Genomic DNA, 27,917 nt, shown 5'->3' on the forward strand with positions numbered 1-27,917 from the left:
ACACAATCGTGCCCATGTCTTTTTTGTTCTTGCAGAGCTTGCACAGGGCAATGCTAGGAAGAGGCAGCTGAGCTCGGCTTTGGCACGTTTTGGGCCAAACCCATCCACAGTTTCAGTGCATCACCAGATCCCGAAGCAGACATTATCCTGGCTTTTTTGGGGAGGTACGTGGCCTCTGCTCTTTACTGCTGCTGCCAACACCCTCCTCCTCTTATGCTGCCTCCTCCTCAGCACCCCGACCCAGTCCAACACTCAATTGTCTTCAGAGTCTTCACACCTCCCTGCCGCTTTTATCAGACTGTGAGATATCATGGTGGGTTCTTTGGCCCCCCTCCCTTGCTCTGCCTTTTCCCCCGACTGCCACTGTCGCTGCCCCCAACATCAATACCCAGGCTATGGGTGACACTACTACCACCCCCAGCACAGCTGTGTCTGGGGTCTAAAACCTCCTTCTGAACCTCCTCAGGGCAGTCCAAATTCTGACTGCTCTAACACAAGTCATCAACAGGGTGACTCTCTTGACTATCTGAGGTAGTGCGTGGTGGGGTTTTGTTGCTGCTTCTTTTGGGAAAAAAAGTGGGACCACTAGGAAGAGGCAGTGAACACTGAGAGGTCTTCACTGAAAGCCTTCTCTGGGGCTACAAGGAGGAACAGGAGGAACACTGTGACCCCTGACTACAGGGCATGGTGTTAGACTCCGAAGTCACCTCTATGTCATCCTGCTGTGACTGAGAGGAGGAGTGAGCCATCCAATCCACAATCTCATCCCCTTTTCTACAAGCATAATGTTGAGCCTTTCCAGGGACAACTGCGGCCTACTACTACCACTACTTCTGGCCAGATAGCTAGTGCTGCTATTACCCACATTCTGGCTCTGTGTCTTTCGTTTGAAAACCTTCCATACCTTGACAAAGTATGGAACGGTTTGCAAATCAGCTTTCTGGAAATTAAAGACAGGGAGGAACAATACGATGTCCTTCCCTTGACACAAACACACTGAAGACACTGCTACTGACAGATGACTTTGGAAATACTTCGGAAGTATCAGCGCCACTAACAGTTGTCTTTTGCTCAGTAAAATATTCAGATTCAGGAAAAAAATTCTCCAGTGTAAAACACAAATTGACAAACTACTATGCAATTATTTTCCCACCACCACACCAACACTTGAAGTTCCTGGAGATGAAAAACACAGATTTCGACCTAGTATGCAAGGTTATCACTCACAGATGTTATCCTCCTTTACCCTGTGTGAAAACATGTATATGCTGGTTTAGAAAACTTTAACCAAAAAAAAAAAAGAAAGAAATTGGAACTGTGTGGTGATGGAAAAACATGGATTTAGGCCTAATACAGTATATCACGTTATCACTTTTGACTCGCTACCCTGCGTATTGTAAGACACATGTATGCTGGTTTTCAATACTTAAAAAAATTAATTAACTATGTGGAGATGCCCTGACACGGAGTTCAGACTAGTATTTCAGGTGTTTTCACTGAGATTTCAAATGCTGCATCTATCGTCTGGAGTACAGTTGTAGAGTTATGAGCTTATTCCCACCGCCACCCCGCCACCCCAAAAAAAGATGTATTTCTGTTAAAATGAGAAAAAATGAATGAAATGTCCTTGCAGGTAGCTGCTTTTGAGGTTTGCAGCAGCTGCAGTTGTACTAGGAGACCTAGCCAGCTTCAGCTCCTCACTTCTCACTCCCTGGCTTTCTCTGCCTGTCCCTATTGTACATCCATAACTCTTCTTCTTTGTAATTCTAGCCTTTCCCTTCACTGTCCCTGGCAGTAGAATACAAGCTTGATTGATTTCTGACTGTCCCTGACTCCCTAAGATGGTTTTTCTGGCAGACACTGCTACACCCATCCACCCTTATTTACAGCCCAGCACAGAATGGCGTTTTGCTCGGCTAGGGCACCTCCTTGTCTGCTGCAGCACTGATTGGCTCCCAGGCTGAGAGACAGTCCATGAGCCAATCAGGGCAAGCCCTCCCCCTCACTTCCTCTTAGGGTCATGTGAGCACCCCTCTTCTTCCTCTCTCCAATGTGCATGTGAGCACCCCTCTTCTTCCTCTCTCCCGCTGACATGTGCAGTAAAATGGGACCATTTTCCTGGATTCATCAGAAACTTACCTGAAAAGGTTTGGGTTTATCTGCCGGCTGAAATTTTCCAACATTTGTAACGACCCAAGTTTGCTCATCTTTATCTCCAACCATTAGGCATGGGGGGGGGATCAATCATGCATTGGAGTTGTTTTGCAGCCAATGGCACGGGGAACATTTTACGGATAGAGAGAAGAATGGATTCAATGAAATTCCAGCAAATTCTGGAAGCAAACATAACACCAACTGTAAAAAAGCTGAAGTTGAAAAAGGATGGCGTCTACAAATGGATAATGATCCTAAACACACCTCAAAATCCACAATAGACAATCTCAAAAGGTGCAAGCTGAAGGTTTTACCATGGCCTTCACAGTCCGCTGATCTGCTGAAGGTTTTACCATGGCCCTCACAGTCCTCTGATCTGAACAACATTGAGAATCTGTGGCTAGACCTTAAAACAGCAGTGCATGCAAGACCAGTGGCGAGCCAAGGGGGGGCGGTCCACCCCGTTGCCCGCTGTCAGGGGGGTTTCAGAAGCAATGAGCACTTCCATCAATACAGGGAGCTGCGGTCCTGTCACTCACTGACCGCTCAGCTCCCAGCGCTCCTTCTCATTTCCAGCCTTCTGCTTTCTGCCTGAAGGCACAAATCGCGCTGCCTACCTGTGTGGGAGGAGCCTTAGGCCTAGGAATCTGCCTAAGCTCCTCCCACACAGTGCTGCAGCAAAATCTGTATCGGCAGGGGAGAGAGGGATGTAAACTTCAGGAACGGGACAAGGTGAGTAGTTACTGTATTGTGTTTTTTGTTTTGTTTTTTAACACAGAGGGGGAACAGAGGGTTTTACTACTGTGAAGGGGGCACAATGGACATTATTGCTATAAAGGGGGCACAATGGGTATTACTACTATGAAGGGGGCGCAATGGGCATTATTACTATGAATGGGGCACAATGGGCATTATTACTATGAAGGGGGAACAATGGGCATTACTACTATGAAGGGGGCACAATAGGCATTAATACTATGAATGGGGCATAGAGGGCATTAATACTATTTAGGGGGCACAGAGGTCATTACTGCTGTGAATGGGGTGAGCATAACTGTTATGAGGCACAGGCTGGGTACTACTACTGTAAAGGAATACAGTGGCCATTACTACTGTGAAGGGGGGAAAATGAGGGCATAATTACTCTGAATGGGCACAGAGAGGACATAAATACTGTAAAGGGGGCACAAATAGGGCATTACGACTGAAGGGGGCACAGATAGGGCATTACGACTGTGAAGGGGGCACAGATAGGGCATTACTACTGTGAAAAGGGCACAGAGAGGGCATAACTACTGTGAGGTGGGCACAATGAAGGGATAAGTACTTTAAGGGGGCCTAATGTTGCACAGTGTGGGCAAAACTACTGTTAGGGGGCACAATATGGGCATAACTACCATGAAGGGGCACATATCTGGACAAAACTACTGTGAAGGTTGTACAATGAGGTCAATACTACTGTAAGAGGGTACAATTTTTTTAAGTATTGGAGGCGGGTGCCAGTGTGTAAGACGGCTCAGGAATCTCACAGAACTGAAAGACGTCTGCAAGGAAGAATAGATGAAAATCCCTCAAAGAAGAACTGAAAGACTTTTGGCTGCTATAAAAAGCGTTTACAAGCTGTGATAAAGGCCAAAGGGGGCGCTACTAGGTACTAACCATGCAGGGGGCTCAAAGTTTTGCTTCGGGTCCTTTTATTTTTTTGTTATTTTGAAAATGTAAAAGATTAAAATAATGTTTTTTTGCTTAAAATACAAAGGCAATGTGTCATCTGGAACGTTATGCCTTTTGGAGATCATTTCATCTTCAACTTGCTTAACTATTCACAGTAACAGGAATTTTGACCAGGGGTATCCAGACTCTTGCATCCAAATGTACGATCTGCAGCAGACTGATGATGACTTGACTGGAGGTCACCTTACGATGTTCATTCTCTCTCCACAGGGAAACCCTTCAACGCATCAATGTACATGTCCACCATTGTGATAAACACCATGGCTACTATTCTGTTTCGGAGTCGTTTTGATTACCTGGATGAGCGGCTTCCGGAACTTCTCGAGACTGTTGCCAGACATGTCAACGGGGTTACCTCTCCTCTAAGCACGGTTGTCTATTATTATATTATGAGCATTTCTTGCCATTTTTTCTCCAGATTATCAGGATACCCCATAGTTAAGGGGGGCTTGTAGCTTCACATGTTTTTATAATGTCATCATGTTGTAAGATGTTACTACACTATTAGCCTTACACATTTCCTATATCAACAGAAACCGTGCTGTGTAGACTTATGAGGGTCTGCCTGTCACGGCCTTTGGTGTTCGCTGTGACACTTGGCCACGCTTGCTGTTGCCTGCGGCGACGTGTTGCTATGTCTGCATACGGGGGCAATGTCACGGCCTTTGTGGTGTGTGCCGTGACATTGTTGCCTTGCATGTTGTTGCCTCCGGCAACGTGTATTTGTTATGGTGTGTTTGGTAGGTGCACGGGGTTAAGGTGTGTTTGGTAGGTGTGGTGGGTGTGACCTCAGGCCTCCTTATATGTTGGCGTGGTGGAGCGTGAGGTCAGTTTGTATTTTGTTGTCAGCTTGGTCTGGAGCTCTGCTCCTGGGCTGTTGTGATTATGTCTGTGTGAGCCTCCGTTATTTGTTATATTGTTTTCCCTTGCTTTCCCTCCTGTTTGCTTCTGTTTACCCTTCCCCACCTGTGGTGTATGTTGTATGGTGTGGGCCTTGTTTGCTGGTGTGTGTGCTCCTTATGGGGCTTGCTTTCCTCGAGGGGTTTAAGCAAACAGCTAGACTGTGAGTTTCCGGTCCATCTCGTCGCCGACAGGTAAGTCCTGATAAAATTTGTTGTCTGTTGTCAGAGATGCAAACATTGTCCACTTCACTGTCCTAGACCTCTAGGGATGCTTTCATTAAAGGGGTTGTTCGCATCTTACAGCACACTACTCTTGGTTGCCGGGCCCACAGAGGGAAGCATACTTACCTGTTCCCTACTGCTGGGCCCTTCCTTCACTCCCATGCTGCTGCTGCCAAACTGTGGTCCCCTGCTCTCAACATCCAATTTGACACTGCTGTGGCCAATGGCTGTCCACAGAGGTGACCTGCCCCCTTGCATCATGTGACCAAATGATGTGTGGCATGAGGAGCAGGTTACCGCTGCAGCCAGTCAATGGGGACCCCACTGCCCCTACAGCAGGGGAGCAAAGAAGCCAGGACCTGGCCGTGGGTAGCATGTAAGGTCTGGCCACGAGGATAGTGGACTGTCGAAAGACCCCCAGAAGATGAACAACACCCTTAACTACATCACTGTTCTAGTCAATAAAGGATGCAGACAATAACCACTTTTATGGCCTACCTAGGCTACCAGTGAAGTTAATAATATTCACTGCACTTAACCCCCCAGGGGTCTCACCCTTTTATCTGGTACATTCATTAAAAGGGGTTTCCAGGATATTTTCACTAATGACCTATCCTCTGGATAGGTCATCAGTATCTGATCGGCGAGGGTTTGACACCTGGGACCCTCGCCGATCAGCTGTTTGAGAAGGCACTGGCGCTCACAGGAGCAGCTTTCTCTTAGCTCACCAAGCTCAGTACCGAACATTGTATAGCTTCTGTGCTTAGTATCGCAGCTCAGCCCCATTCATATCAATGGGGCTGAGCTGCTCCTAGGCCAGGTGGCCGATGAACGTGACATCACATGGTCTAGGGACAGCTGCGAAATTGGCCTTCTCAAACCGCTGATCAGAGGGGTCCCAGGTAAACCATAGGTAATCAGTTAAAAAATCTTGGAAAACCCCTTGAACAGTCCTAGACATTAACCACTTATCTGCCGTAGACCTCTGGGATATTAACATAAACCAATTAACATTTATTGCTAATTGTTTGGCATTATACAGCAATGTATATTTGCCACTGTTGCCTGGTTTAGACGAAACAGTGTCCGGTGACCCCACTGCCCCTCTCATTAGCTAAAAACACTTAGAGGGAACAATGTCCAGTGACCTCACTGCCTCACTCACCACCTACAGAGACTTAGAGGGAACAATGTAAAGTGACCTCACTGCTCGCTCACTACCTACAAAGACTTAGAAGGAACAGTGTCCGGTGTCCTCACTGCCCCGATCACCACCTACAGAGACTTAGAGGGAACAATGTCCAGCGACCCACTGCTCTGCTCACTGCCTACAAAGACTTAGAGGGAACAGTGTTCTGTGACCTCACTGCCCCGATCACTACCTACAAAGACTTAGAAGGAACAGTGTCCGGTGACCCCACTGCCCCTCTCATTACCTAAAAACACTTAGAGGGAACAGTTTCCAGTGACCTCATTGCTTCACTAACCACCTACAGAGACTTAGAGGGAACAGTGTCCAGTGACCTCACTGCCCCGATCACTACCTACAAAGACTTAGAAGGAACAGTGTCCAGTGACCTCACTGCTCTGCTCTCTACCTACAAAGACTTAGCAGTAACAGTGTCCAGTGACCTCACTGCTCTGCTCTCTACCTACAAAGACTTAGAAGGAACAGTGTCCAGTGATCTCACTGCCTGCTCACTACCTACAAAGACTTAGAGGGAACAGTGTCCAGTGATCTCACTGCCTGCTCACTACCTACAAAGACTTAGAGGGAACAGTGTCCAGTGACCTCACTGCTCGCTCACCACCTACAAAGACTTAGAGCAGTGTCCAGCGACCCACTGCTCTGCTCACTACCTACAAAGACTTAGCAGTAACAGTGTCCAGTGACCTCACTGCCCCTCTCATTACCTACAAAGACTTAGCAGTAACAGTGTCCGGTGACCCCACTGCCCGTTCACTACCTGCAAAGACTTAGAAGTAACATTGTGCAGTGACCTCACTGTCTGCTTACTACCTGCAAAGACTTAGAGGAAACAATGTCTAATCACCTCAATGCCCGCTCACTACTTACAAAGACTTAGAGGGATCATTTTTCTTGGACAAGAGGAAGCAGGAGGGGAGGGTCTAAAACAAGAGGAAAACAGGAGGGGAGGGTCATCAAAGCCCCAAAATCTGGTCTACACCATTGTGAGCACACCACATTACTGCCAGCCAATGAGGGCTAGCTCGGCGGCACCATAAAAAGTCATTGCAAAGACTTAGAGGGAACAATGTCCAGTGACCTCACTGCCCACTCACTACCTACAAAGACGTAGAGGGAACAATGTCCAGTGATATCACTGCCTCGCTCACTCTCTACAAAGGCTTAGAGGGAACAGTGTCCGGTGACCTCCCTGTCCCTCTCACTATCTATAAATGATTAGAGGGAACAGTCTTCAGTGACATCACTGCTCCGCTCACTACCTACAAAGATTTAGAAGGAACAGTGTCCAGTGACCTCATAGCCCATTCACTACCTGCAACGACTTAGAGGGATTATTTTTCTTGGAAGTCTCATTCTTATGTTTAATCCTAATGTTTATCTTTTCTTCTTGGTTCCTATTTACAGCTCTGCAATTTTGTCCCAGCTCTTCTGTACATCCCTCAAATCAGGCATAAAGTCATTAAAGACAGTCAATATGTCCAGGAGTTTGTGGCAGAATGTATAAAGCCTAACATAGAGAGTTTCTCGATGTCAGTGCCACCGCGGGATTTCATAGACCATTTCATTTTGAAGATTAAGGAGGTAATGGAAGTGATAGTAACAGACATGACCATGCTATTGGTTATTGTTCGTAAGCCCAACCAGAACCCCAATGCTTAATTCACTCCCCTTTTACCCAGTAAATAAGACACACACTCAAGGTTGGATTTTAAGTCAGCCGCAGCAGCCGTTTTATTAACAAAATACAAACATATATATAAATCCAAAACCCAAAAGAAAACATTTTCTAAAACAAGAGGAAAACAGGAGGGGAGGGTCCTCAAAGCCCCAAAATCTGGTCTACACCATTGTGAGCACACCACATTACCGCCAGTCGATGAGGGCTAGCTCCGAGGCACCATAAAAGATAATTTCATACTCAATTTAAATGGGTTCTCCGAGAATTAAGAAAATGAAATACTTACATATTACTTTAGTATAAATCTATTCTCAAATACCTTTCATTAGTTATAATGGTTCATTTTGTCCAGGGAGCAATCATTAGGAGAAATAAAATGGCCGCCATCCTACTAGTACACACAAAACCTGTCCTAATTACACAGGAGGACAAGTTAAAGAGCTGTGCTATCTTCCCCTCTCCCTTGTCAGGAATTATGATCCTGAATACAGATGATAAGATCTTCAGCTGAATCTCTGTAGGAATGGAGTTCATGAGGATACATGAAGTACAGAGCGGACGGACAGGACAGACTGTGGTAATGGAGACTGTATGCAAGTGCTGCTGCTTATTATCTACACCCCCACCTCCTCTCTGTACTTCATGTCTCCTCATGGACTCCATTCCTACAGAGATTCAGCTGAAGATCATATTAAACTGTATTCAGGATCATAATCCCTGACAAGGAAGAGGGGAAGATAGCACAGCTCTTTAACTTGTCCTCCTGTGTAATTAGGACAGGTTTTGTGTGTACTAGTAGGATGGCGGCCATTTTATTTTTCCTAATGATTGCTCCCTGGACAAAACGAGCCATTATAACTAATGAAAGGTATTTGGTAATATATTTATAATGAAGTAATGTTTAAGTATTTTCATTTTCTTATTTCCTGGAGAACCACTTTAATGACCAGTATCCCAACCAAATAGGCCCTATCCCATTTAAAGATCCACTGAACCTGATACCAGGCCCAACCCCCTAATCATGCTACCAACCAAGGGAGTCCAGCCCCAACTGAGGAGGTCTTCCCAAGAAACACGATGTGTAAGTCCACCAACCTAGAGGACCCCCCACCACCACGACTGCCGCTACAGGAATCAAAATTTCACACACCCACTTCCCCCCCCCCCCCTCAGGCAATATGCTTAGAGCACCCCACCCAACCCAAACCATAGCAGAACAGGAGCTTAAGTTTTATTCCGACAAAATGGCGCCAACCCCTCCTTTGTGGCCCCTTATTAAAACCCACACTCCGCCCGGACCACTACCCCATCCCACCCAATCGTCCTACCCCTCTTACTCCCTAAATCAAACCTCCATCATACTGGTCTCCTCTTAGGCCCTCAGCCCCCAGTCCATCCTCACTTGACCTCAAATTGTTGTGTAATCCATTTCACTAGAATTGTAAATTACACCCTGTATTATACTGCATTTACAATTGTGCAGAACTCAGAGCTGACATTTTCCAGCACTCCCTGCTTGTTCATTGTCTGACCTTTGTCTAGAGATTCGAATTCTCAGAAGTGTCATCTTTTCACAATGCACTGTACACACAATCCAGAGCAACACAATCCAGAGCGAGTTTTCCGTCCAGGTACGATGTGCGAAGTGCAATTTTCCAAGCATCATTTCTGCGTTCAGAAAAATCGATCGTATTCTACATTGTGGGTTTTTCATGCAGCCCTGGCTCCATAGAAGTCAATGTGTTAAAAAACTGAAAATTTCGGATGCAATGTGTTTTTCACTGATGGTTGTAAGGAGATGGAGATTGTTATTCTTCAGTTTTTCTTCAAGAGTGTGAAAAACACATCCAATCCAGATGGAAAGAATACACACTGCATGCAGTCGCAGACAAAACTGATTGAATTTGCACGCAAAAACATCTGTTTTTCCTTAAACGGATCCTGGCACAATCCATATCGCTCATGTGAAAGAGGCCTTAAAGGGAGTCTGTCAGGTTCTCCGAGTGCTATTAGCTGCAGAGTACTGCTCCTGCTGACTGCACTAATCTATATGTTCATAGTCACCCTCGTTCCTCGGAATACACTGAGAAGACTTCTGAACTCATATTGGAGAGGACTCCTGAGCACGATCTCTAAATGAATTCCAGCAATGGTTTGCAAGTGCACAGTGGGGGAACTGGGGTTACCATGGACATATAAATTAGTGACCTGTCGTCAGCAGGAGCCTGTTCATATAGTGCCACACTTAATAGTGCTTATAAGACCTGACATCCGAGCTCCTATAAAGCAGGTGACTATACACTCACCTAAAGAATTATTAGGAACACCTGTTCTATTTCTCATTAATGCAATTATCTAGTCAACCAATCACATGGCAGTTGCTTCAATGCATTTAGGGGGGTGGTCCTGGTCAAGACAATCTCCTGAACTCCAGACTGAATGTCAGAATGGGAAAGAAAGGTAATTTAAACAATTTTGAGCGTGGCATGGTTGTTGGTGCCAGACGGGCCGGTCTGAGTATTTCACAATCTGCTCAGTTACTGGGATTTTCACACACAACCATTTTTAGGGTTTACAAAGAATGGTGTGAAAAGGGAAAAACATCCAGTATGCGGCAGTCCTGTGGGCAAAAATGCCTTGTGGATGCTAGAGGTCAGAGGAGAATGGGCCGACTGATTCAAGCTGATAGAAGAGCAACGTTGACTGAAATAACCACTCGTTACAACCGAGGTCTGCAGCAAAGCATTTGTGAAGCCACAACACGCACAACCTTGAGGCAGATGGGCTACAACAGCAGAAGACCCCACCGGGTACCACTCATCTCCACTACAAATAGGAAAAAGAGGCTACAATTTGCACGAGCTCACCAAAATTGGACTGTTGAAGACTGGAAAAATGTTGCCTGGTCTGATGAGTCTCGATTTCTGTTGAGACATTCAAATGGTAGAGTCCGAATTTGGCGTAAACAGAATGAGAACATGTATCTATCCTCTGATGGCTACTTCCTGGAGGATAATGCACCATGTCACAAAGCTCGAATCATTTCAAATTGGTTTCTTGAACATGACAATGAGTTCACTGTACTAAAATGGCCCCCACAGTCACCAGATCTCAACCCAATAGAGCATCTTTGGGATGTGGTGGAACGGGAGCTTCGTGCCCTGGATGTGCATCCCTCAAATCTCCATCAACTGCAAGATGCTATCCTATCAATATGGGCCAACATTTCTAAAGAATGCTATCAGCACCTTGTGGAATCAATGCCACGTAGAATTAAGGCAGTTCTGAAGGCAAAAGGGGGTCCAACACCGTATTAGTATGGTGTTCCTAATAATTCTTTAGGTGAGTGTATGCATACCAGTCTAAAGTCAATGATTTTGGATTTAGATATTGTGACACTGATCCGCTTAGTCTATGGTCCACACTAAGTGAGAAGACAAGGAGTGAGGGGAAGGAGCTGGTGTGAGCTATTCTTGTTCAGATGCTGTGTATACAGGAGTCAGACATGAAGTCAGCACATAGACAAATCATTTCTATTAGACATACAACTCATGGGGGAGGCTTGACTTTCTCTGGATCAACATGGTAGAATTACATGTCGGACCTTTGTCATTTTACAACCTTACTATGTAAGAATAATTATAAACTACAAGCCCATTGTCTCTCCCCACCGTCTGAAAATAGTTACCAGATCACCATGGGCTCTATCAGCTGAGCAGACCATGGTATCTGCTCAGGTTTGACTCGTGCTAACACTAGCCCTGAAGAAGAGCGCATCTAATCTGTTACTTATACCATAATGAAGACATGTCCAATATACTAATCACATATCTGACCGGATGTTCTTTGCTTCCTCAGGTGGAACATGAGAAGGACTCAGCTTTCTGTGACACCAGTCTCCTCATGGTGACTGTATCACTTTTAGTAGGTGGAACTGAGACAACATCTACTAGCCTAAAATTCGCCCTGGTGTTATTGGCCAATTATCCAGAAATACAAGGTATGAACATCATTGACCCTGTAGTAGGACTTCTTAGGGTATGAACTAAGGGGCACATTTATTAAGACTTGCATTTTAGATGCCAATCTTAATAAAGCCCCAGAGCTGGGAGAAGATCCGCCGAAGTTATAAAGAGGCGCCAGCCTCTCCATAACTTTGGTGCATCTAGCACCAGTTCTAAATCTACACCAGCTTCCTTGCTGTCTTACATTTAGGGTCCTTTCACACGTCTGTGGTGTATTGCAGATCCGCAATACACCCGGCCGGCACCCCCCATAGAACTGCCTATTCTTGTCTGCAATTGCTATTTTTTTGCGGAGCCGCGGCCCGGAAGTTCGGGGCCAAAGCCCAGAAGTTCGGGGCCGCGCTCCGGAAATGCGGATGCTGAGAGCACATAGTGTGCTCTTCGCATCCATTCGTGCCCCATTGAGAATGAATGGGTCCGCACCCATTCCCGATATTGCGGAACAGATGCAGACCCATTTGCGGACGTGTGAATGGACCCTTAGACCTTTTTCTACACCTAAAACAGGCGTACAAAATTGTAAATGAGTTAGGCCTGCTGGCCCACCTCTTCCCAGCCCGCACCACACCCATAATTTTAGACCAGGCGTGAGAGGGGAGAAGTCGCAGATAGTCCTCTATGTCTAATTTAGGCGTATTTCAGCATAATAAATGACTCCCTCTGTCCCTAATTTTCAAAGACAGTACAGGCAAATTTGGGCTGTCCCAGGCAAAGATGGGTGTGATGAATGGAAGCTCCGCCTATAAGTGGGCAGTTCCAGTAAAATTTGAGGCATTTCTAGAGTAAGACCCGAATTTACTAAATGCAAGTTGTTAAAGGGGTTGTCCAGGGTTTTTTAAGTGATGGCTTATCCCCAGGATAGGCCATCACTAGCTGATCGTGGGGGCGCAGGGTGTCAGACCCACACTGATCAGTTAGCGATGGCCTATTCTGGGGGGGAGATAAACTTGTCTTCAGACTCCCTGGACTAAGTAGATGCTACCTGAATATTACATAGCTTTAGCAAATGTGCCCCATTATCATTTCCGGTGGGGTGAATCCAGAAATGGAGTCCTCGGGAACGCTAATCTACGCCAGCTATGAGCTAGTGTAGAGGTAAACATGTTGGGCTTCAGGATGTTAACGCCTCTTCACGCTAAGCCCTGACCACTTATTCAAAAGTGTTAAAAGCATCATAAAAAAATTAAAAAGTCACAATTTTGTGTGTAAAATGTTACTTTAGATGGGAGGGAGCAGAGGGCGCATGCACCAAATATGTTAACACTTTTTTGGTCTCACCACCAGGTGCACACCACCAGGATTGACCCGGGAAGCACATTCCATACATTGACCACATCTCCTGGGCCGACCACGACTCTTCTGACCAAAACTGACTCTAAGTAATTTATGATATAGTCAGTTCTGTTCAGAGGAGCAGTGATCGGCCCAGGAGATGTAGCCGACACACAGATCGTGTTTCCTGGGCCACGGTCATGTTCATGAGCCCTTAAAGAGCACCTGTCAGCAAGATCAACTAAATTAAACCAGGCATACTGCCTCCTGGGGTCGTTCCTGCTGTGAAAATAGGTTGCAACGTTTGAGAGAAAAAATACTTTTGTAGATGAGGTCTTCAGAGCACTGAGGGGTGAGTGCACTGAAGACCTAATTTGCATAAAGGAGACAAGTATTTTTTCATGGGAACACCACAACCTATTTCCACAAGTATCATATTAATCATCAGGATCAACCATACCAGGCAGTATGCTTGGTTTAATAGGGTGGATTCTGCTGACAGTTCTTTAAAGTGGTTTTCCTCAGGATAGATCATCAATATCAGATCAGTGGGGTCCCGACACCATGAACCTCGAGCAATAAGCTGTTCGGGGAAGCTGCTAACACTGGAAATTATAATGGAAAGCTAATGTACGCCAGCTATGAGCTACTATAGATACAGGTCCTTTTCAAAAAATTAGCATATTGTGATAAAGTTCATTATTTTCTGTAATGTACTGATAAACATTAGACTTTCATATATTTTAGATTCATTACACACAACTGAAGTAGTTCAAGCCTTTTCTTGTTTTAATATTGATGATTTTGGCATACAGCTCATGAAAACCCAAAATTCCTATCTCAAAAAATTAGCATATCATGAAAAGGTTCTCTAAACGAGCTATTAACCTAATCATCTGAATCAACTAATTAACTCTAAATACCTGCAAAAGATTCCTGAGGCTTTTAAAAACTCCCAGCCTGGTTCATTACTGAAAACCGCAATCATGGGTACGACTGCCGACCTGACTGCTGTCCAGAAGGCCATCATTGACACCCTCAAGCAAGAGGGTAAGACACAGAAAGAAATTTCTGAACGAATAGGCTGTTCCCAGAGTGCTGTATCAAGGCACCTCAGTGGGAAGTCTGTGGGAAGGAAAAAGTGTGGCAGAAAACGCTGCACAACGAGAAGAGGTGACCGGACCCTGAGGAAGATTGTGGAAAAGGACCGATTCCAGACCTTGGGGGACCTGCGGAAGCAGTGGACTGAGTCTGGAGTAGAAACATCCAGAGCCACCGTGTACAGGCGTGTGCAGGAAATGGGCTACAGGTGCCGCATTCCCCAGGTCAAGCCACTTTTGAACCAGAAACAGCGGCAGAAGCGCCTGACCTGGGCTACAGAGAAGCAGCACTGGACTGTTGCTCGTCATTCGGAAATCAAGGTGCCAGAGTCTGGAGGAAGACTGGGGAGAGGGAAATGCCAAAATGCCTGAAGTCCAGTGTCAAGTACCCACAGTCAGTGATGGTCTGGGGTGCCATGTCAGCTGCTGGTGTTGGTCCACTGTGTTTTATCAAGGGCAGGGTCAAGGCAGCTAGCTATCAGGAGATTTTGGAGCACTTCATGCTTCCATCTGCTGAAAAGCTTTATGGAGATGAAGATTTCATTTTTCAGCACGACCTGGCACCTGCTCACAGTGCCAAAACCACTGGTAAATGGTTTACTGACCATGGTATTACTGTGCTCAATTGGCCTGCCAACTCTCCTGACCTGAAACCCATAGAGAATCTGTGGGATATTGGGAAGAGAAAGTTGAGAGACGCAAGACCCAACACTCTGGATGAGCTTAAGGCCGCTATCGAAGCATCCTGGGCCTCCATAACACCTCAGCAGGGCCACAGGCTGATTGCCTCCATGCCACATTGCCGCATTGAAGCAGTCATTTCTGCAAAAGGATTCCCGACCAAGTATTGAGTGCATAACTGAACTTAATTATTTGAAGGTTGACTTTTTTTGTATTAAAAACACTTTTCTTTTATTGGTCGGATGAAATATGCTAATTTTTTTAGATAGGAATTTTGGGTTTTCATGAGCTGTATGCCAAAATCATCAATATTAAAACAAGAAAACTACTTGAACTACTTCAGTTGTGTGTAATGAATCTAAAATATATGAAAGTCTAATGTTTATCAGTACATTACAGAAAATAATGAACTTTATCACAATATGCAAATTTTTTTAAAAGGACCTGTATGTGCTATAATTCCCGCCAGTTTCTGCCAGGCTGCAGGACGTAACTGTGAGGTTTCTAACGCCACATTCTGCAGCTCAAATTCCTTTCACTTGAGCGCTGCGTCCCCCCCCCCCCCCCCCCCCCCCCGGTCCAGCCTTCCGATTCCAGCTCCGTCCACTGAAGACTTTCCGATGCCGGGAGCGCTGCCCAAAACAGGTGTTTGTGGGAGTCCCAGGTGTTGGATAGGTCATCAGTATCTAAGTGCCAAAAACTCATTTATTAAATCTGGCACTTCAATGTTCTTGGTAAAAGACATGGAAAACACCATTTATTTAAAAAAATCAGATCATCTTTATTAGTTTTTATATGCACATGTTACAGAAAGTAGAAGCATCGTGCAATAAAGTTACATCAAAAAGCAATTCTCAACATATGTAGTGTTACATGTCAATTTGTATACATATTCTAATTGCATACAGTTCCCCTCCCTAAACCCCCCCAATCAACCCCTCATTCCAGTATCAGCTGCACATTTACCCCCAAATATTACTCAACCTCTTATACGCCTGCCACGGGCACGGCTCCCATAATTTCTCATATTTGAGGGGACAACCTCTTTTCTGGAAGGCCACCTTTTCATATACTAACATGTTATCAACTTTGCTCTTAAGCTCCCCAAGTGTCGGAGGGTCGGAGGGTCAGCTCGTATCCGGTGTAGAGCTATTCATTTCCTAGCCACACAGAGCTAACCACCTATAGCCACTCTGAGCAGGTTTTCAGTTTTCAACACATAACCCAAAACGCACACCTTGGGATCCTGTGGTATATGTTCTCTCCAGAATACTTTTAATGCCGTACATTGCCATAGCCTATGTATCAGATCTGCAGATTCCATAGAACACCGAGGACATTGAGCCTCAGATCTGAAGGCCATCCAATGTAAACAAATCGGTGTCTTGTACACTCTATGGATAGTGAATAATTGCGAGAATTTCCCACTTTCACTCAAGGAGGACAGAGGCATCGCTTCTAGTACATCAGACCATTGTTCCTGCCAAAGTTAAGGAATTTGTTAAGCAACATCCGGTACACCAGGGCCATCACCCCTCTCCTCTCACTCTCCTAATCATAGTGTTGTAGGCATGCCGCATTTGCAGGTATTGATAAAAACAACGTCTAGGAATGCCATAGACATCTTGGAAGCCGGTGAAGGATCTAAATACTCCGCCTTCTAAGAGATGTCCCCTTCTTGTCACTCCTCTCTCCTTCCATTCACCGAACCCTGTCATATTAACAAACTCAGTCAAGGCTGGATTGCGCCATATGGAGTATACTCTGTGATCCCAGTGACCCCTCTCAAGTGTTTGATCTTCTGCCTACTAAATACATTGTATTTAACCCTTCCAATAATATCGTTAAGTCTCTTCCTTTCAGACGAGACCTAAGAAGCAGGCTAGTCATATCTATAGCCCCCAATTCTAGCCATCCTTTAAAGTGCTGGCTCTGGGCCACCAGGTAGAGCACCCAAGGGTTGGGCACTGCTAGGCCCCCCCTCCGTTTTTAGAATACTGCAGGGTTTTGAGCTTTATTCTGGGCTGTCCCTTATGCCATATCAGGTCCCGAAATATCAAGTTTATCTTGTTAAACCTGTCCCTTGGCAGCCAGACCGGGGCATTGTGAAGAATATATAAAAGCTACGGATCAAAACCATCTTAAGAAGGTTCGTCTTACCCACCACTGATAAGTAGAGTTTACACCAAGCTTTAATTTTATTGCGAAATTTAGTTAGTAGCGGAGTAAGATTCAATTCTTCAAAGTCCTTAAAGGGAACCTGTCATCAGCTTTATTTTGCCCATACTAACGGCAGAATAAAGTAGAGACAGGTGAGTGGATTTCAGCGGTCTGTCATTTATAAGGTAAAAGTAAGTGGTTGCCGAGAACCAACATCACAATCATTGCAGACTAGGCCTGGAAAAGAGTCACGGCCACCTGAGAAGAGTCATGGTTATTCATGAATTTCTGCTCTCCTGCCCACCTGCTGATGACTGACCGTCTCCTACCTAGTTTTCTCCCTTTCTCTCTAGGAGAGAACTGCCAATCATCAGCAGATGATTATAATAACCAGGAGATTTGACTCTTTTCAAGGCCTGGGCTGCAATGGTTATGACGCTGGTTCTCAGCAACCACTTACTTTTAGCTCATGAGGGACACACCGCTGACATCAGCATTTCTGTCACTACTTTATGCTGCCCTCAGTGAGGTCCATATACAGTTGATGACAGGTTCCCTTTAATTCTAGGAGATATGTTAATGCCCAAATATTTAAAGGACTCTACGCATGGAATATTCTTGTCAATTATCACTTGCGATCTTGGTTGACCATCTATGAGCATTAGCGAAGATTTGTGCCAGTTAATTGTCAGGCTGGACAACTGACCAAACCTATCAATGAGGGACATCACAGCAAGTAAGGACGATGATGTGTCCCCTAGAAACAGCAGAATGTCATCTGCATACATGACCATCTTATTATGCACTGTACCATACTCAAAACCCCTGTATAGCACTGCGGCAGCCAATGGCTCTATCGCCAATGCAAACAGCAACGGCGACAGAGGACATCCCTGTCGAGTGCCACGTTGCAAGTGAAATCTCGTGGACATGCCCTCGTTTTCCCTGATCCTTGCCTTTGGGCTGGAATAAAGTACTTTCACCCATGATATGAATCTTTGCCCAAATCCCATATGGTTAAGCATGCACCACAGAAATTGGTGGGCAGAACCACAATTGGTGCTTCTTGCATGGAGGCAGGCAAGCAGCCTACTAGTGTCCTGTCTAAGCTGTCTCCTGGAATCTGTCAACCCTAGATATCATGGAAAGCATTTGCCCCACTTTTTCCCCTTCTTCAAAAAACTTCTGTTTTCTGCCTGAAGAAGATGGCATCGCAGTGCCTCCTGCACAGTGCGCATTCTAACACTATTCTCTATGGATTGATCTTGAGTAAGAGCTTCCTCCGCTATTCGCAGTCCTGCATGCATCCGGACATCCACCTCCCTAGAGCTGGACATGATCCTACTAATGGATTTAATTAAGATCCCTCTCAAATAAGCCTCCATGGCCTCCCATACTGCAAGTACTGAAGCTGAGCCCACATTAAACTCAAAGTATTCCTTTATCGCAGCTTTAACCTCCTCCATATCTCCCATGAGGGTCAACCAAAAGACATTAAGACGCCAAAGTCTAGGCCCCGGCCTGGCGTCCCGGGACAGGTCCAACTCAACACTCAGAGGTGAGTGATCCGACAGTTTTCTAGGTAAATAATCGGATAGGCGCACTAGTGGGTACATAAGTGAATTTGCCAATCCCAGATCTATCCTAGAGAGGGATGTATAAGTAGATGAACAGCAAGAGTAACGTCTCTCCCCTGGATGAGCTTCCCTCCATACATCCGTCAGTCCCACTTCCCGTAACAATCTGCCGAAGGGGGTTTCAGTCCCATTGACAGCTTCTATTGTCACCCTACATCTGTCCACTTCTTCATTCACTACATTGTTAAAGTCCCCAACAATCAAGCCTAGCACATCTGGATATTCCACCATGAACTCTAGCACCATTCTCAGAGGTACTGAGGTATACGACGGAGGGATATATATCGCCACCAACACGAACCGCACACCATTAATCGCACAATAAGTGAATCAGTCCACATGTTCTCTCTGACATTTAAACCGAATGTTTTTATTAACCAGTACACTAACTCCCCTTGAATGCACGGAGAAGACCGAGTGCACAGAATAGCCAACCCAGGGTTCCTGAAGCATCTGCACTCTTGATTTGATCAGGTGTGGTTCCTGTAGGCAACAGATGGCGGGCTGATATCGCAATAGATACTGAAAAATACTCTGCCGTTTAGTGACCTCCCCAATTCCCCGCACATTCAAACTAAGTAACCTAGCTGGAGAAGCCATCTTATGCCTTCAGTTTACATAGGTGTCTGTCAGGCGTCCATACTAGCCCATCTCTAGTATCTCACCTTTGTTATTTGCATGCTGATACCGGAATGTGCCCACCCTCCCTTTACCCCCCCCCCCCCCCTTAAAGAAACTAAAGTATAGTCGAAATTGGTAATATTACTGTCATAACATAGGGCTAACAAAAACGACCAAAACCATCATTTTTTGCAACAAACTCCAGTCCAGTTCAGTTGCAAGAAAAAGACTAGCACCAGAGTGTAGATAGTGTCCATTACTCAAGCTCCTGGAGTGGGACGTTCCCAGCTACATGCCCGAGATGTCCATTCTTAGTCCACAACTGCCACACCAGGTGACTTAACCACCAGAAGTAGGAACATATTTTATCCACAAAATGAGTAAATCCTTTCTAGTGTCCAGATTTTGGCTCCTGAGCTTCCTGTCATTCTTATTCAGCCACTGAATCCGGGTCTTCAAAAAACAGCGTAGATCCTAAGGCCACTAACCTCAGCTTCGCTGAAAACATCATAGAGTATTGTACTTGCAATCCACTGAGTCGTCTTTTTATATCCACAAAGTGGGCTCTCTTCTTCTGTACTTGAGACGAATAATTCGGGAATATACAGATCTTTACCCCATTTATCGTGAGCTCTGGGTGATCCCGGTATTGCTTTAGTATAATGTCTCTATCTTTGTAGTGTAGAATTTTTGCAAGAATCGGACAGGGTGGGCGACCAGGAGGAAGCGGTCTAGTGGGAACTCGGTGAGCTCGTTCAACTGCATATAGAGAGTAGAGTCCTCTGTCTCATAAATTTTCAGCTAGCACTTTTCAATGAATTCAGTGGCATTCAGGCCTTCTGCTTTTTCTGGCATCCCGACAAGCCTGATGTCATTCCGGCGAGGTCGGTTTTCTAAGTCGTCTGTTTTAGCATATAATGCAGCAATATCTTTTGCAGTGAGTTTAGTCGCCTTTTGAAGAGGTTTGGCTCCATCTTTTAACTCTGAGACACTGCGCTTCACCTCACTAGTGCGTTCCGCTACTTTATGCAGGTCATGACATACTATATTATAGAAAGCTCCTCTTTAAGGCTCCCGAATTGAATATTCAGACTCTTGAGTGTGGAATTGCAACTCGCTATTGGTGCCATTACCTCTTTCAAAGTAGGCTCTGCAGTACCCTCCTCCTGGCCTTGTTTCTTATGGCCTTTGCTATTATGCTGACTGTGGGCTAACTGTGACCCCGGCTCTTGCAGCTCCTCATCTGAGGATATATCATTGCCATCTGAGGCAGATTGGGCTCCTTCTGCAGTAACAAAGATCTGCATACGTGTGGTCATGTGACCTTATCTATGCAGGTCCTTCTGCAGTAACAAGATCTGCATACGTGTGGTCATGTGACCTTATCTATGCAGGTCCTTCTGCAGTAACAAGATCTGCATACGTGTGGTCATGTGACCTTATCTATGCAGGTCCTTCTGCAGTAACACGATCTGCATACGTGTGGTCATGTGACCTTATCTATGCAGGTCCTTCTGCAGTAATAAGATCTGCATACATGTGGTCATGTTACTTTATATGTGCAGATCCTTCTGCAGTAACAAAATCTGCATACATGTGGTCATGTGACCTTATCTGTGGAGATCCTTCTGCAGTAACAAAATCTGCACACATGTGGTTATGTGACTTTATCTGTGCAGATCCTTCTGCAGTAACAAGATCTGCATACATGTGGTTATGTGACCTTATCTATGTAGGTCCTTCTGCAGTATTACGATCTGCATACTTGTGGTCATGTGACCTTATCTGTGCAGAGCCTTCTGCAGTAACAAGATCTGCATACGTGTGGTCATGTGACCTTTTCTATGCAGGTCCTTCTGCAGTAACAAGATCTGCATACATGTGGTCATGTGACTTTATCTGTGCAGATCCTTCTGCAGTATTACGATCTGCATACTTGTGGTCATGTGACCTTATCTGTGCAGAGCCTTCTGCAGTAACAAGATCTGCATACATGTGGTTATGTGACCTTATCTGTGCAGAGCCTTCTGCAGTATTACGATCTGCATACTTGTGGTCATGTGACCTTATCTGTGCAGAGCCTTCTGCAGTAACAAGATCTGCATACGTGTGGTCATGTGACCTTATCTATGCAGGTCCTTCTGCAGTAACAAGATCTGCATACATGTGGTCATGTGACTTTATCTGTGCAGATCCTTCTGCAGTAACAAGATCTGCATATGGGTGGTTATGTGACTTTATCTGTGCAGGTCCTTCTGCAGTAACAAGACACACATTTGTGTCTTCAGTGCACATTGCAGTTTAGTCTCAGTTTTTTGCTGTGGTTCACTGCTAAAACTGCTACAATCTTTGAGGACTTGGTCCTGGACAAATACCCAAACCATCTGTTTTTGTAATCTGCCCTTGGTTCTCACTATTCACTCTGTTGATCTGATCTTTGTCTCACAGCTAAAGCTCAGCAGGAGGTAGACGAGTACGCCAAGAACTCGCGTCAGCTGGAGATCGAGGACAGACCCCACTTACCATATACAAATGCTGTCCTTCACGAATGCCAGAGAATTCTCGATGTAGCACCAACTGCACTTTTCCATAGCAATGTTGAAGAGATTAAAATCAAGGATTATACCATCCCAAAGGTACAAAGTATTTTTTACAGTACACAAAAATGAACCTAATGTAGATTGGCTGGTTTGATCAAAAGTCTAATGTGTGTTAGGGCCTCCCCTGAAGGAAGATGACGGGGGAAAGAAGGGTCAGGAAAGCTGGGTTTCAACAGGTCCAATCCTTTTTTTGTCAGGGAGATAAGCTGCTCGACAGAGGGCTGTGGTTATAGCTTCTGCCACTAGGAAGCGACACTAAGCAGCTCCTCCTACCAGATACTTCCCCTCCTGTAGAAAGTGAGTTTGTATAGAAGCAGGAGAAGCCAACATAGGAAATTAATCTGGGAAACATCAACTAAAGCTGTTGTGGGGATTCGCTCTGGTAAACAGGATAAGCGGACGCAGTATAGAGGCACCAACCAGTTTGTAAGCCAAAAGTTCAGTGTTTATTTTTACGGTAGAAAGTTCACAGAACAAAAAAAACACTGTCAAGCAAAAAACACTTTCACAGAACAAAAAAAACACTTTCAAGCAAAAAGTCACCTTGCAGTATTGGTGTCAGTTCCCACCATGCGGCCTGTTATGCCAACAAGAGTCCATCAGCAGGCTTTAGTCAGCCTATTTCCCCTCACATGGGTCTCAGCCCTCCACAAACCTCAGATCCCAATACCGAGATCCCCTCCGCATGAACCCAGCTGTCTTTTAAAGGCAGCTAGGTGTTAACAAAAACACAGATCAGCACCTGCGATCCAGTCCGGTGTTTGACCCCACCTGACTGCTAATTAGTCCAACAGCACACACTGGGAGGAAAATACCTGCCTCCCCATACAATTCCCTTTACTGTGTCACACTGCCCATAAACATTCGAGAGAAGTTGGTTGATGGTTGAACAGTTTCTTTTTAGATAATAAAGGTCTGACATCAGTTGACTAAAACAATCACTTGTTGAGAAATTTCGCCCATCAAAAATTTGCCATCAGTCCATTTTGATAAACTTTAGACTAATGTGTATGGACACAATAAGGGCTCTTTCACACCTGCGTTCTTGTCTTCCGGCATAGAGTTCCGTCGTCGGGGCTCTATGCCGGAAGAATCCTGATCAGGATTATCCTAATGCATTCTGAATGGAGAGTAATCCGTTCAGGATGCATCAGGATGTCTTCAGTTCCGGTACGGAACGTTTGTTGGCCGGAGAAAATACCGTAGCATGCTGCGCTTTTTGCTCCGGCCAAAAATCCGGAACACTTGCCGCAAGGCCGGATCCGGAATTAATGCCCATTGGAAGGCATTGATCCGGATCCGGCCTTAAGCTAAACGTCGTTTCGGCGCATTGCCGGAGCCGACATTTAGCTTTTTCAGAGTGGTTACCATGGCTGCCGGGACGCTAAAGTCCTGACAGCCATGGTAAGTGTAGTGGGGAGCGGGGGAGCAGTGTACTTACCGTCCGTGCGGCTCCCCGGGCGCTCCAGAGTGACGTCAGGGCGCCCCAAGCTCATGGATCACGTGATCCATGTAACCACGTCATCCATGCGCATGGGGCGCTCTGACGTCATTCTGGAGCGCCCCGGGAGCCGCACGGACTGTAAGTATACCGCTCCCCCGCTCCCCGCTCCTACTATGGCAACCAGGACCTTAATAGCGTCCTGGGTGCCATAGTAACACTGAAAGCATTTGGAAGACGGTTCCGTCTTCAAATGCTTTCAGTACACTTGCGTTTTTCCGGATCCGGCAGGCACCTCCGGCAACGGAAGTGCATGCCGGATCCCAACAACGCAAGTGTGAAAGAGGCCTAAGTTGAGTGAGAACATATAATAAGAGGAACCCATCAAAAGAACAAATTATACAGGTAAACTAGAACTGGGTGGGAACTGAACTCCCCAATGAACTCAGAGAAAAAGAGATTTTCCACAATAGTAACAAAGAAAATCCTTGTGTTCTTTGGGGACACGGAACTGTCCAGAACGGTGGAAAAACAAGCAAAGAAATCACACTACTGAACACCTAAAGCACCACTGTCTGCAGTATCTTCAACTCAGAGAAGCATCTGTGGATGCAAAGGTATCACCCTGTAAAATCTGGTGAAAGTGTGGACCAAAGACCACATAGCGGCATTGCACATCTGAAAAGCAGATACCCAAAGGAACACCACCCAATGGAAATCTTTCAACCTAGAGTTGAATGCCCTGCCCTTGGAATGATATGCCTTGCCAATAGCCAATCTGATCCATTGGGTGCCTGTGGCCTTGGATGCCAGCAGCTCCTTCCACGGGCTGTCCATGATAATGAACAGCAAATCAGAAGAGCAGAAGGAAGACATCAGGGACACATAAATACAAAGAACCCTGGGTTCATCCAGAGGATGGAGGGAGCATTCCCTAGGATTCCAAGGAGAAGGGCAAAAGAAAGGGTGAACAATATCCTAATTTAGTAACAGTTATGAGACGCACAGGAGTGGATGAGACCACAGAAGGAGGTGCTCACAGTAAAAAAGGATTCGCCCCTCCTTTACAAAATTAACAGTAAATTACAATATACTGGGCACTCACACTATAAGTAGAACCATGAAATAGAAACAGTATTTTTAAATCGATAAATTTATTGATATACCCATACGTTAAAAATAAAAATAAAATATACGATATGATAGGCTATCTAAAAGTTGATAGAATACATTGATACTAATAAAATGGAATAAAATAGACAATATGTTAAGACTACCTAAAAGTGGATAGAATATAAATGACTGAATTAATAGACAATATGACCACAGGGAATTAATACATTAATAGGCGGCTACAGTAATAGATAGCATCTGGTACCATAAATGACATGAATTGCCATGAATTAATGTCTAGTTCCGAAAAGAAAAAGTAAATGAATGACCCATCTTTCATTCATTCATTTACTTTTTCTTTTCGGAACTAGACATTAATTCATGGCAATTCATGTCATTTATGGTACCAGATGCTATCTATTACTGTAGCCGCCTATTAATGTATTAATTCCTTGTGGTCATATTGTCTATTAATTCAGTCATTTATATTATATCCACTTTTAGGTAGTCTTAACATATTGTCTATTTTATTCCATTTTATTAGTATCAATGTATTCTATCAACTTTTAGATAGCCTATCATATCGTATATTTTATTTTTATTTTTAACGTATGGGTATATCAATAAATTTATCGATTTAAAAATACTGTTTCTATTTCATGGTTCTACTTATAGTGTGAGTGCCCAGTATATTGTAATTTAATATCCTAATTTAGATGGAAGATACAACTTTGGGCAGGAAGGAGGGCACTGGGTGGAGAACCTCCTTATCCTAATGAAGTAGCAGGAAGGACAACCAGTAATAGAGGGCTGCCAAACCAGAGACCCGTCTGATGGAGATGATGGCCACTTTCTAGAAGAGTAGAGAAGAAACTAGAAAAGCTACAATTTCTGGGGAAATTGTGTGAAGTGTTTTTGCCTCCACCAGTAGTCCACAACTGGAGTGGGTGGAGAAACTGGGTGGAGTGGCTTAAATAACTGTTGTGTGGTTGGAGTGGCTGGAATAACTGTGGAAAGGTTGGACTGGGCAGAGTAACTTTATGGAGTGGGCAGATTAACTGTGTGGAGTGTTTGGAGTGAGTAAAGATAGTAAACATTACACTAACCAATTGATTGATCAAATTTAAAAAGTGCACATGGCAAGCTTGATAGAGTGAGAAATGCATTTAAACTTTTATATATTTATATTGCACATTTAATTGCAATGTTGTTGCCCAAAGTGCTTCACAGTTACATTAAAACATACATTTACTAAAAACATTAGCAGCCGATTTGTGTAGGTGGGCTTGAAAATGAGGGAGTGGTGGCAGTTTAGAAATCATGTCCTGATTTTTCAGCTCACACTCTAGCTTTTGTCACTCTGCTGGCTGCTCACACACCTGGGTTCCTATGGCAACTCACTCTACAGCAAGGGCAGAGAAGAGCGGTTAAAAACAAACTGCTCCAACTTGCTCACTTCACTGGCGGTTGCCATCTTCAAACGGTGGTAGTTTAAAAATTATAAATCCTACAGCGAAGAGCTTAATATTGTGAGAATCACAAGACCCAGACCTACATTTTGATGCATAGTATGTCTCTGAAATATAAATAAAAATGAAGGTACAGTTTAGAAATTCAAATTTGAGGTGGCTAGAGTGGAGTTTCAGCGATGTCAATGGGCAGCGTGAGTTGCAAACAAATGGCAGCATGGATAGCTGAACGATTTGATATAAGATTTGTGTAGGTGGGCTTGAAAATGAGGGAGTGGTGGCAGTTTGGAAATCATGTCCTGATTTTTCAGCTCACACTCTAGCTTTTGTCAGCTCACACTCTAATTTTGAACATTCCGCCATTCATTCCTATGGGACCAATTTCGCCACAAAAACGCTGATATTTCGTGTACCATTCGGCGAAACATTCCACAAAGTAATAGCACACCAATCGTGAACAATCCATACCTTTCGGAATATTACTGTCTATGTAGTGTAAAAACTGTGGGAGGAGTTACGGTGGTAAATTTGGCTATAATATAAAATAATATATATGTGAGATAACAATAAGTGGTCTTGCCATGCAAGAACACTTAATTAAACAAAATGGCACTCTTTATTGATGCAAAATTCCCACGAGGTCCTGGCAAAAAAAAGATTACATGTACAAATAATTATAGCGACTCATGAAGAAACCAGATGTTTCATTGTCTATGGCTGGTTGTATCAGAATGATCAGACTTGCATTCCTTAAATGCAGTGTGCGTGTCAGAAGTGCACCTAGTCATCCATCAATCATAAGGACATTCTATTCTTCCGATTAGAAGTCTTTTGCAAATCAGATAATTTTATTTACTATGTGCTGCCGTAGAATTTCCTTATTATGGCTGGTTGCACCCAGGTATGAAGCACCTGAGGATGGAGTTTTTAGATATCAGTCTGTTAGGACCAAAATATCTGGTTTCTTCATCAGTGGTTATAATAGTTTGTGTATGAAATCTGATTTGCCTGGACTGTATTGGAAGTTTGCATTAATCACGAGTGCTATTTGTTTAAGCATATTACAGTTGAGTGCCATGGAAATGTATCTCTATGATTATTGGCCAGGACAAGACCTCTACAAATCACCTCAGATCCACCAGAAGTATAGCTGTTCTGGTAAGGGAGACTGAAGGGAATTTCCCTAAGAGGCTCAAATGAAGCTGTCTGCTGTCACAGGACCAGATCCTATGGCAAAATGGAAGGACAACAGGGGAAGTTGAGTGGACGAACCCTTGGAATAAGGTTGGATTTCTGTCTTGGAACCCAGGAGATGATGGAAAAGTTGAGATATGTCTAAGCCTTAAGTCTAAACCATGGTGCAAAAATAGCAGGCTACAAGACAGGGAAAACTCAGGAGGCAGGAGATGACATGCTGTCAGACAAACAATGGGATTGTACAATTGCAGATTCAACAACCATTAGAGATTCAACATAATGATTAAATGCTGGTGGTAGACTGGCCCGTGAGAGAGAAGGTCACCTCTGAATGGAACATGCCAGGGAAAGTCACCCAGGGGCTGAATGATGTTGGAGCACCAGACCCAGCAGGGTCAATCCCAAACCAATCAGAATTGATGGGATGACCTTCACTTGCTCCTCTGGAGGATCTTGGGAAGGAGAGCGAGATGGAAAAATGCGTACAGAACATACAAACTGCTTCTATAGAGACACTAGGATGTCTACTATGCAAGCTTTGAGGAGGATACTGAATTCTTTCCATGAAGTTGGGAAGTTGTATCTGTATGGTTGGGTAGATGAAAATACCTAATCCCAAAATGCTCATCCTATCTTCATCCTTTTTCACTTCTTCTCCTCCATGAGAACCAACAGCAGGGTCACCCTTTCAGTGACTGGCA

At 44.7% G+C, this 27,917-nt stretch overlaps 1 protein-coding gene across 1 annotated transcript in view; it reads left to right on the forward strand.

Moving 5' to 3' along the window:
- The window catches only part of LOC121002853 (cytochrome P450 2C29-like), a 70,596-nt gene that overhangs the window by 39,268 nt on the left and 3,411 nt on the right, over positions 1–27,917 (forward strand). The window contains exons 4-7 of the mRNA XM_040434463.1: positions 4,099–4,259; positions 7,627–7,803; positions 11,759–11,900; positions 21,845–22,032. Of these exons, the coding sequence (XP_040290397.1) occupies positions 4,099–4,259; positions 7,627–7,803; positions 11,759–11,900; positions 21,845–22,032 (668 nt within the window). The remainder of the gene's footprint in view (positions 1–4,098; positions 4,260–7,626; positions 7,804–11,758; positions 11,901–21,844; positions 22,033–27,917) is intronic.

Source organism: Bufo bufo, chromosome 5, assembly GCF_905171765.1.
Source record: "Bufo bufo chromosome 5, aBufBuf1.1, whole genome shotgun sequence".
In the NCBI taxonomy this organism is placed as follows: Eukaryota; Metazoa; Chordata; class Amphibia; order Anura; family Bufonidae; genus Bufo; species Bufo bufo.